General features: G+C 42.5%; 1 protein-coding gene across 1 annotated transcript in view; it reads right to left on the minus strand.

Annotated features, from left to right (window-relative positions):
• The window catches only part of VWF (von Willebrand factor), a 176,120-nt gene that overhangs the window by 37,936 nt on the left and 126,006 nt on the right, over window positions 1–12,178 (minus strand). The window contains exons 35-38 of the mRNA XM_031016658.2: window positions 8,935–9,155; window positions 7,319–7,511; window positions 6,766–7,107; window positions 4,667–4,866 (exon numbers count right to left, since the gene is read on the minus strand). Coding sequence (XP_030872518.2) covers window positions 4,667–4,866; window positions 6,766–7,107; window positions 7,319–7,511; window positions 8,935–9,155 — 956 coding nt within the window. The remainder of the gene's footprint in view (window positions 1–4,666; window positions 4,867–6,765; window positions 7,108–7,318; window positions 7,512–8,934; window positions 9,156–12,178) is intronic.

Genomic DNA, 12,178 nt, shown 5'->3' on the forward strand with positions numbered 1-12,178 from the left:
GCCTCCCAAAGTGCTGGGATTACAGGTGTGAGCCACCATGCCCGGCCCAAATCCATGGTTTTAAACCACCATGCTCTGCTGCCTCCCACAGATAACTAATAATAAATATGTTCAAGGTATTTTTCTAAGAGTTTTACATTTATGTACTTTATTTTCCTAATAATAACACTACCAGATAAGTAGTAGTATCTATATTTGCAAATAATGAAACTGAGGCACCAAGAAGTTACGAAATTTGACCAAGTGGCACATTCAGGCTTCGAACTTAGCATTCTGGCCCCAGACACCACAGGCCTAGCCTCTTGCAGCACAACTGCTTCTCATCAACAGACACAGTGCCCATCATGGGCAGGTCTGAACACACCGTCCTAGCCCTCGAATGGCTGACAGTCAAGTTGAGGAAATAAGACTCATTCGTGAAAATCTGAATGAGAAAAATAAATTGTGATACACATACACTGTGGAATACTACCTAGCAATGAGAAGGAGAAAACTATCAAAACAGACAGCATCATGGATGAATCCCAAAAGCGTTATGCTGGGTGAAGGAAGCCAGGCAGAAAAGAATGCGTAGGCATGATTCCATTTATGTGAAATTCCAGAAAACGTAAACGAATCTATAGTGATAGAAAGCAGACCAGTAGTTGTCTAGGGTTGAGGGATATATTTAAAAGGGCATAAGCTAACCTTTGGGGGATGGAAATTCATTATCTTGGTTATGTCAATGGTTTTATAGGTGTGTACATATGTCAAAACCTATCAAATTGTACACTTTAAATATGTGCTGTTTGTGGCATGTAAATTATATCTCAATAAAGCTGTTTGTAAAAATAAAAAATAAAAGAGCAGTAAGAGTACAAAAGGAGAGTCCACTAAGATCGGGCACTCCAGAGAGTCTCACAAGGGCGCACCTATGAAGCATGGAAAGACTTGGGCAAAGGGGAAAGGAGGAGGAATTCCAGGTGGGAAACAGCTAACAAAAGCACAGACGAAGGAACACTCCCGCAGTGCCCGGCATCACAGGTGAGGCAGGTGGCTGAAGACAATGGAGGAGGCCCTGTGTGCCCACTGCAGGAACTTGCCTTACCTCAGCAGGCAGGTGCAGGCCCGGAAGCATAAGCAGGACCCTGCCTCACAGAGAAGAGCTAAATAAAGACAACCCTGGCGACAGCATGCAGGATGGAAAAGGGAAGGACTAGGAATAAAAACCAGAAAAGACACAGCGGCTGCCACTCCAGCTGGGAAGGTGAAGGGAGGGGCCCAGGGCGCTGGCCTCGGAGGGCTGGGGCAGGGGGTCGAATTGGCAGACATGAGGGGATGAGGAAGGAGAGAGTCATGTTCTGTATATGTTTCAGTGTTCTTTTTTCTCTCCTTTGAAACGTAGACCTCAGATATTTAAACTCAAGAATAAATCACACAATTTTCCAACTATCCTGAGAATGGGTAACACACAACAGATGACCAAAAGCAGGTGTCCAACCTCCTCCGCCGGGCATTTTCATTTCCCTGGAAGCTTAAGGCCTGCCCAAGGCAGGGGAAAGAATAAAAATAAAAAATTTAAAAAACAAGCTAAGGTTAAGCTTCTAAAAGCAACCGTAGCGGCTCTCCAGGCCTGGCCAGGCTATGCAGCAACGCGGCCGGCAGATGGCACTGCTGCACAAGCCCAGGCCAACTGCAGGCAGGTAGTCGCAATCGCCAGGTTCCAGGGCCCAGGCGTGACTATCACCAGGCCAGAACCGGTATGAGAGCCAGCAGGAGTTAAAGTCTGAATGAAGGTGACAAAAGATCGGCCTGCAGAGAATAAGGTGGGAAAACTGACATTTTCAAGGCCCAAGGTCAAAGAAGAACACAAGAAATTCATCATGCACCACCCACCACCAGCCAATGTGATGGGGGATGCAAATGAAATGCAAACACTGAGCCCAGCTAGGGACAGCAGAGACTAAGGGAGAGGGAAGGAGGCTACGGACCAGAGCTTCTGGGCCATGGACAAGGTTCCTGCTAAACTTGCGCCTGTCAGTATAGCACCCACCACCACCAGCAGCTGAGCCAGGGACAGCCTGTGCAGGCTCTTGATCTCTTCTGATCCTACTGCAAAGGCTCACCTCTTTAGACTCTGTTTTGTAAAATAAACAAGAGCTATGAAAACTAGTGAATATTTTGCTCTTCTGAAATTACTACAATAGTTTTATACCCTAGTTTATTTCCCTGAATAAAAGGTTTTCTGGGCTTTATTTTTCAGTTTAAAAAAAAAAAGTTTATTTAATGGAAATGTTCTTCATATTAGGTTTTTATTCTTTCTCTGCTTTGAAAGTCAAAGTTGAAAATGCACGTGGCTGGATATGATGTTCGTTTTCATTCATTTAAACTGTATTTTCTGAAATCACTAAAAGTGGCTGTGTTGTTTTCAAAGTTTTCAATTAACTAATTTTATTTTACCTGATTTTAAAATATATTTATAAGACAGTTTCTACATCCAAAATATTTGGATGGAAACTTTATACAACTTGAATGCATATTCTAATGTGTTGGACTGAAGATGAGGCGGGCAGTGAAAGGGGAAAATAGCGCCAGAGAGGAGAAGCAAAGGATAGGGGTTTGGAGACACTAAGATAAAGTTCACAGTCTTCCTGCTCTCAGGACCTTGCAGACATTTGACACTCATGGAGCCAGAAATGCTGCAAACTTGAGCTCACTTCTCATCACAGAACGCCAAGGAAAAGATCATTTCTGTCTCCTTCTGAGAGCAAGCATTTTGCCACTACCAGTAAAACCAGTTTGAAATTACCACAGGTTGCTAGCCCCATATGTAAATTGGTCCACATCATTCAAGCCCTGCAGGAGCTCAGGAGACACACAAATCAGGGAGAAGAATATAAGGTTTTGTCAACTCATTTAGGGAATATCACAGAACAAGCAATTACTTAACTTGGCAAGTTGAAATATGGCAGTAGAGTAGGACTTTAGCTCATCTATTCCACGGTGAGGACAAATTGGATCCACTAGGACAAAGCCCAACAACTAAACTAGAGCAGATGAGATCACTATAAGTGACTATAGGTAATGGCCCTAATGGATACCCATGCTCCAATGAACATGAGTTAGCCCAGAGTTCAGTTCACAGTTCCAGTGAGGTCAATGGCAGGGCTAGGACACTATAGGATGACTGATGCTATGAATATAAATCCCAGCTTTATCACCTCATGCCATTGAGCCTCAGTCTCATCCATTCAATAGGATGTGCGATTATGACCCTACAGAGCTTTGGGGAGAATCATATAAAATGGTCCCTATCCTGGCTTATAACATCAGGGACAGAATAGTATAGTTACTGAAATGTTGTTTTCACTATTCTGCAGGCTGGTTAGCTACATTTACCATGAGTTCTCCTATTCATGGTTGAACATAGTGGTAAGTCACTCTACTTGGTCCACTTAGCAAGAATGGTCCTCCTTGGCGATGAAGACATTAGGTCTTGAGTAAAGTCCATGATCACAAAACACATTCTCCTTTCCTAGAAGCCAAATATGCTTCTATCTCTACCACAGTCTGTAGTATCACTGTCAAGGATGAAGGACAGGGCCACTGCACACATTCACATGTGCACGTTCATATGTGGACAGACACACACTGTCCCAGATCCTACAAATATACACGGGGTCAACTTTGAAGAGAGATGACAGCCATTTTAAGCCAAGACGGAGGAGTCTGGTAAATATGCTTTCAAAATACACTCAATAACTCCCAAAGAGCTAAAAAAAAAAAAAAAAAAAAAAAAAAAAAATTGATGACTCAGTGACTCCCAAGCAAATCAGCCCAAAAAAGATGCAGCAAAAGGGCCATTTCATACAGTGGAAAGAGCCAGATCTTTGGAGTCACATAGAGCTTCAAATTCTGAGATCAACTCCATTACTTATAAATTGTTTCCATGGGTAACTTACTGAGCTCTTTAGGTCTTAGTTTCGTCATAGGACTTTTGTATTTACGAGTGACACAGGATACAATACTGTATTCTGTGGAATCCCAGTCCTAAGGGATTCTCACACACACACAAGCACGCACACACATGCTCCATGATCAAATAAGTTTGAGAAACAAAAACTCTCTTAAATATCTGCAAGGTACAGTAGTATATTAAAAAGACTAAAGAGTTCTGCAATAAAGAAACCTGTTTAACTATGGTTAGCTAGTGTTCTTTAAACTCACTTGACCACAAGTAACTGTTAATACCCTGCAAAATATACCTTTGAAAAACACTGAGATAATGGATATATTGTGTTTAGCACAATCAAGGTACACAATCTCTCTTAACAATGGCAGACATTATGACACAAAATATTCTTTTCCCTTTCCCTCCTGGATTCCTGTATCATTCTGCTTAAATGCCTATAATAATAAAGACAATAGTAATAACAATCATAATAATAATGTGGTAACAACACTTTGATGTTTAATCCCACAGATAATACATGGCAGATGCAGGATTTGAACCAAGAGCTATCTGAATGCAAGGCCATTACACAATACTGCCTCCCTATCCCTAATGATTCCCGTAAGAGTCAACCCTGCTGCCACAGTTGGAAGAGGCCAATCACTGGTGAACATGTCTCCCTTCTGACCCAAGAGGGAAGCAGCCCCATGGGAAGTGAAAGGCCCAGGCTCCTACCTGGTGCTGGACTCCATCCTCACCAATGCACTGAGTGCAGGCCTCTTCAGGGACACAGCTGCCTTCCAACATGACTTTATTTGGAGGGCAGAAACAGCCTTCGGAGGGATGGTCCCCACAGGAGCTCACGTTGCCATCACAGTGCCGGGGACAGCCATGCTCACAGTGGTTGTAGACCAGAGATGGTGGGCATGACATAGCTGTAGACAGAGAAGGAGGTCATCTGCAAAGGCCCACACCAGCCAGAGTGAAATGGGCACAGCTGATTCAACATGGTTAATCATCAGACAAACTTGCCAGGGCAGAGACGGCTATTTTCCACCAATCTTCATCCTCCCCATCTTCCACAGAAACAGAACTTTAGGCTGGGCATATGACCACCAGAATGAGGACTATATTTCCCAACCTTTCTTGCAGCTAAGTGTAGTCACATGACTAGTTCTGCCCAATGAACTGTAAAAGAAAGTATAGTATCCCATGGCAGACTCCAGGAGTCCATTTTAAAAGACAGCTATGCATGCTCCTTGTCCCTCTTCCCTCCTTCCCTCAGCTTCCTGCTTGGAGCATGAATGTGATGGCTAGAACTCCATCTTAGACCATGAAGAAAAAGACCACACCCAACTGAGGGCAGAGCAAGGAACTAGAATCCAGTTTGAGGCCCAGAATCAGCTGGAGCCACCGCCTCCGATCAGTTGTATGACAGAAAATTTTAATTCTCTGCTACTTGCAGCCAAATCTAGTCCTAACAAATGTTGTGAACCTGTGTGTCCTTAGTAGGTTTTGTTGTCCTTTTTTGAATACATATGTCTTTTATGCTTTAAAAGCATCTTTAAATTAGGAATCCACAGCTTAGAACTGCCTTGGGAGAGAAGCTACAAGGTGATTCATTTCCCCCGTTCTGATTTGCTCAACAACTTCCTCACATCCTCAAGGCACCAAGGCAGGCAGGTGATGGAGCAAGTTTCCAAGGATTTGGAGCACCAAAGATTTCCCTCTGTGTGCACAGTACATAACCAGGAGGACACAAAGAAATCAGTATGCAGAGAAAGTGCTTCCAGTAACTTAGAAACTAACATTTGCCCCTTGATTTGCAGGCTGATTGGGAGAAGGCAATATCATCCACAAGGCCTCAGAAAATCAGAGTCCAAAGGAACCTACAGAGTCCAACTATCTCATTCTAGGATGCAGAAACTGAGGTCCAGAAAGACTAAGAGAACAGTCCATCCACCAGCTGAGCTGGGACTAGGATGCCCAAGTCCTCCAGACCCAGCTCAGAGCTGCTGACAGTTCCATGATGATAAACTCTGAGGCTCTAACAAGCATGTACATATTGATTTCCCTCAAAAAAATAGTCGAGGATTATATTTGATGACTGAGGGTTTCAAGTTCAGTATTCTTTTCACTCCAGCACCCCTGAGGGACAGGAGCCATATCTGATTCATTTCAGTTTCCCCTATACTTTAAATAAATGCCAAGACCAGATAGGGAAGCTGACCTTGCGGAGGGGCTGTCTGCACTAGCAATCCTGCAGTGTTTATAACTGAGAAGACTCTTGGCAACCAGTGATTCTACTTGCACTTCAAAATCCTGCTCAGGCATGGACTACACTGTAAGCGTGTGCTAAAGCTTGGTGGAATTTCAAATTCAATGTGACTGGTTACACAGCGCTTTACAGATGCCTACATGTGTCTAACACATTAAAATTGCATTTGTCTGAACTATAGAAATACTAATGGAAAGGACCATGCACTAATTTACATAAAAATTATACATGCAGAGTGTGTGTGTATATATATACACATATGTATTACACATATGTGTATGTGTATACACATATGTATTACACATATGTGTATACACACATACATACATATATGTGTATACACACATACACGTGTATATGTATATATGTATATATATATATGTGTGTATATATATATATATCTTCCATCTTATTTGATCCTAACTGGAATCCCAGGTCATACGAAATACTGGGATTTTCATCCTTATTAGCCAGATAAAGAATCTGGGGCACAGAGAGGCTGAGCAAGCCCAGTTAGCTGGTCTCCAGGATTTTCAGAGGTAACTTGGAGACTCACCACAGAAATCAGGCGTCCTCCAGTCAATGCAGACCCCATTGGTCCGACAGAGGTGGGCATAAGAGGCGATCACCTCACACACTCGCTCCTGGTGGCAACTGTCCTGCTGGCAGATGGCATAGAATGTGGCTGGAGCCAGGACCTTGTGGCATTCAGCAAACAGTGGTAAGAGGAGGACCTGGCAGTGGGAGCTGTCAGGGACAAGACACTGCTCCTCCAGGATGGGCTGGCACGTCTGCCCTGGCCGTTGCACAGTCCATTCCTGAACAAGTGTTTTCCAGTCTGTGGTGACTGTGCCATCCCTCAGCATGAAGTCATTGGCTCCATTCTCATCACAGATCCCTAGAGAAACAAACAAACAAAAAAAAGATAAACTGAGTGGCTCTGGGTACAAAAACATTGATGCCAGAGACAGGCCATTCTTCATCCACACCAGAATCTGACCCTTGCTACTAGACCCTGAAATATAAGCATCCAAGAGCCTCAGAGTAGAGCAAGTAAGGTTTATAAATGTATAGCAGGGGGAGAAGAGGAGTTGAGAAAATGTTCTTACCACACAGACCATACATCTTTGAAGCAAAAGTCTTGGGGCTGAGCTGCAGTTGGAACTCATTGTTTTGTGGAGTGAATGTGAAGATGTGACCAAGGTGATTGAATCTGACCTCATGCATGATGGCACCATAAACGTTGACTTCCATGTTCCCACCCACGTAAGGAACAGAGACCAGTCTCCCATTCACCGTCACCTGCACAAAGAAGAAAGAGCTCATCCGTGTCCTAGCAATGAGGAATCCTAGGTTTTTAGGGAAGTTACTGAGAGTTCCTGCACATTCATCACACTCAACTGCAACATCAGCCACAAACCTTGATATTTGTCGGCAGCTCTTCTAAGATAAAGAAGAGCTTGACTAGAAAACAGAGCTTGACTTTACAGAGCTTGACCAGAAAACAGGCTGTTGTAATACTGTACAGGTGGCCATGCACCAAGAACCTAAAAGCCTGGAGATTAAAAGGAACCTTGAGTCTATGTGACTCAACAGGGAAGGGCAATGCCTTTAAGACAGGCTGGGAAAGTCGCCTTATTGCCAACTCATCAGAGCAGTGTCTCCAAGAGCATCTAGCAGCTGTGTCCAACCCTTTGAATGCAAGGACATTTTTGCTTCTCTGTGGTGGTGGATATCAGAAAATTATGCCCAGACCTTTTTTTTAGCTCATCAGCTATCGTTAGTGTTAATGCATTTTATGTGTGGCCCAAGACAATTCCTCTTCCAGTGTGGCCCAGGGAAGCCAAAAGGTTGGACACTGGTGTTTTAATGGGACCACTTTAAGTCTTCTTTGTCTGTATGTGTGCCACTAGACGCTCCTTCTTGGGCAGCCCCACCATATGTCATATCAAACACATTAAAATGTACTCACATTCCACAATGAATATAATTTTGCTGCAAAATTTTTGGAAGGATTTTTTATCATTTTGATTTTTTAATTTTTGGCTATGAGTTACTCACTTGATATATGACTAAGATTTTTCTGCAATTATTGTTCAAATTCAGGAATTCTTGCGAAGTGAGAAAATCTAGCTTACAAGTTGTTTTCACACAATGAAATATTTATGATTTCTACACGAACAAGTAAAGAAGTTGGCATAGTGTAACCTTTTGTAAGCATTTAATCAATCATTTATATATATATACATATATATGTATATATATATGTATATATATATCAGTTTTGCAGTTTTCTTTTCAAATTTTGGAGCCTGACGTTTTATGTAGGCCTTAAATATTTTCAAAAGACCTAATTTAGGCCGTAAATGTTTCCGTTTGGAAAGCTTACAGGGTTTAGGCATTGGACTCATAATACCTTCCGAGTAAACAATCCTGATGCCAATCCCAATTCTCCACCAGTGCCAGAAACTGGCACTAAATTCACAATTTTATGCTATCTAAAAGTGATTCCATCTTGCAAATCTGAGCCCGGAACAACATGAAATCACGCCAAGACAAGGGGATGGCAATAAACCCCTCTAAGAAAGTGGTACTCCTCTCCTCCACTTAAGCAGAAGGCAGAGCTCCTAACAAGAGCATCAACTAAAAGCAACTGCCACCAGGTCCAGGTGGTTTTCCTGACAGTCTATTGCCTTGCCACGGATCCACAGAAAGTACTTCTCACCTCCATGTCACTGTGCAGCTCGACGGAGAGGGCACTGTGCTTCACCTCGATGGATTTCATGCAGCCCTGCCTTGCTCCAGGGCTGCAGGGACCATTATGGAGAATCACCTCCAGGTCCTGCTCCTTGTTTTGAAATAGGACATAAGAACAGCTGCCAGTCAGCTTGAAATTCTGCCCATCAAAGGTCACGATGTGCCGAGTGGAGCTGCCTGTGCACACGCCTGGACAGAGAGAAGCAGAGGATGGATGCGACGTTATCCAAGCCCCCATGCCTACTACATGCAGACAAGGCAGGTGTGACCAAGTTGCACACAGATAAATACAGTAGAGACCAGAACAGGCCCTTTGAGGTCATACAGACCAATTTCCTCCTTTTTTACAGATTAGGAAACTGGGGCTCTGAGAGGTAGAGAGGTTTAGGTAAGTAACACTTGGCCATTAAATATTTTCCTGGAGAACGTTACATAAAATGTGGCAAATTATAGAACCACACTTCTAAAAAATAAGTGTACAGTGTGAATAATCCGTTCTACAGGAATGCCTTGGCCCAGAAAACAAAGTTAAGTTCCAGGGGTGTTATGACTCGTGGAAATTAAGAAAAGCTAAGCAAGCTATGAGCTCATGATCTCATTGTAAAGAAAATTCACCTAAAGACACATGTCCTTTCAGCTGCCAAGTGACTAAGGTAATGGTACAAGTGACCATGTTGACTTAACCCCTTAAGAGATCGCACAGGAGAAATATTTCCAGAGCCAAAAAAAAAAAAAATGGTTGAGTCTCAATGCTCCCTCATTTGACCCTGAGTCATTCACATAATCGGCAAATTCTCAAGATTCCTATTAAAACATTATTGGTGAATACTGATCATTTTGCGCCTACATAAGATGATTTGGTAAAAATCCTCACATTGAAGGCACCACCACCATAAATGATTTGAAAGCTAATCTTGGACCTAAGTAAAGTTGGAGATAAGCTTTCCAGACAAACCACGACCACATCTACAATGGCAGGTGAATACATGCCCAAGAGCTAAGACACAGATTCGGTGGAGCAGGGAGGCCCCACTAACATCCCTCACTCATAGCCAAGCCTGAGCCAACCTCTCCCTATGGGGGTTACTGTCAAGCAGCACAACCACTGACAAATGATGGGTCTGGAAGCACCATCAGAGCTAAGCAGCCTCCCCAGAAGTTCTACTAAAAATCCCCTACGTCCTTGAGCAGTCAGTCATTTCCAAGTGACAGTACTGAATACTACTGGCTTACTAACATCCATGCTGCAAGTAATCCCCAACACGCAGCTGTTGATATTGTCACGTCAAGGAGTCAGCCCAACTGCCATAAGGATGGAATAAATCACAAGGCAAAGAAATGGTCTTAGCTCACACAAGGCAAGTTAGTGAGAATGGCTCTGCCCACCCTAAGATGAACTGTGACTGTGTAATGGGTTCTTTACAGCCAGAGAAACTAGGGGTTGGTTTCTGTTTCACTTGCTTGCACTGTGACCTTGGATCAGTTACTTAACTTTACTGATCCTCTCCTATCTCCTCTGCATAATAGGCCTATAATCGATACCTTTTAGTATTCTTGTGAGAATTAGTTGCAATATAGATGAAATGCCTACCTAATAGTGCATGACTCACATGTGCATGTTTAACAAACAGATCTCCAAATCTTTATGAATAAGACACAAAATAAATTCAATAGTTTGTAAATTGCTGTATTGTAGGTATATTAAAACTTGAGGTCCTTCCATCTCCAGAATACCAAATTACCTCCCAACAAACCATCACATTATACTCCAGTTTAGTGATTAGTTTTAATGAGCCATATATATTAACACATTCCAATGTTCAGGACATAGAGAAAGTTAGGCCGAACCAATTAAAAATTAATACATTAGAGTTATATAACAAAATGTTACTGCACAGTTATAAAATATTATCACAGAGTAAAGTATATCACTCATAAATATCTCCTGAAATCATTTTATCTCATCTCTCTTCTTTTCTTCAACATCTTCTTACTCATTATCTTTCCAAGTGACAATGCAAATATTTGTGATTGAATATTATATTAAAACTTTTGGCTGATTGTCAAAATGTAATGATATCAGATACTAAAGTGAATTGTTAGCAAAACGCAAATGTTCAAAAAGACATCCAGGTAGCCAAAGTGGGCCCTAATACTTCAGCTATTAATATTGTCAAGTTGGCCGGGCGCAGTGGCTCACACCTGTAATCTCAGCACTTTGGAAGGCCAAGGCGGGCGGATCACAAGGTCAGGAGATCGAGACCATCCTGGCTAACATGGTGAAACCCCAACTCTACTAAAAATACAAAAAATTAGCCAGGCATGGTGGCGGGCACCTGTAGTCCCAGCTACTCGGGAGGCTGAAGCAGGAGACTGGCGTGAACTCGGGAGGCAGAGCTTGCAGTGAGCTGAGACTCTGAGACTCCGTCTCAAAAAAAAAAAAAAAAAAAAAAAAATATATATATATATATATATATATATATATATATATATGGTCAAGTCAAGGAGCCAGCCCCAATGGTCATGAGAATAAAATAAACCACAAGGCAAATAAATATGTAGGGAGATATATATCCTCTGAACACAATGAAGAACAATAAGAACAAATTAAATTACTATGAAAAAAGCATGCCTTCAGCGTAACTAGAAAACAAGAAAATACCCAAATTTTATTTATTTTTATTTTTATTTTTATTTTTTTTCCAAGAGAAGTGTCACTCTTGTCACCAAGGCCGGAGCGCAACGGCGCGATCTCGGCTCACTGCAACCTCCGCCTCCCCGGGTTCAGGCGATTCTCCTGCCTCAGCCTCCCAAGTAGCTAGGATTACAGGCATGCGCCACCACACCTGGCTAACTTTTGTATTTTTAGTGGAGACAGAGTTTCACCATGTTGGCCAGGCTGGTCTCGAACTCCTGACCTCGTGATCTGCCTTGACCTCCCAAAGTGCTGGGATTACAGGCGTGAGCCACTGCACCCAGCCAAAAACATCCAAACTTTAAAATAGCTGTAAATAAAGTAAAAGAGAAAAAACACCAAATCCCACCCAGCAAAAATCCCTCATCCTCTAACTGTTAGCCTTTGTCATGAGCAAGGACAATCCAAGGAAAACTGAAAAGAAGAGAGAAGAGAGTGGGCAGCAAGCCTAAAATTTCTCTATAACCACCACTACCACCAGAAAGAAAAGCCTATCCTAAGGGCAAAAATATTTTGA

The sequence above is a fragment of the Gorilla gorilla genome, chromosome 10 (assembly GCF_029281585.2).
Source record: "Gorilla gorilla gorilla isolate KB3781 chromosome 10, NHGRI_mGorGor1-v2.1_pri, whole genome shotgun sequence".
NCBI classification, from domain to species: domain Eukaryota; kingdom Metazoa; phylum Chordata; class Mammalia; order Primates; family Hominidae; genus Gorilla; species Gorilla gorilla.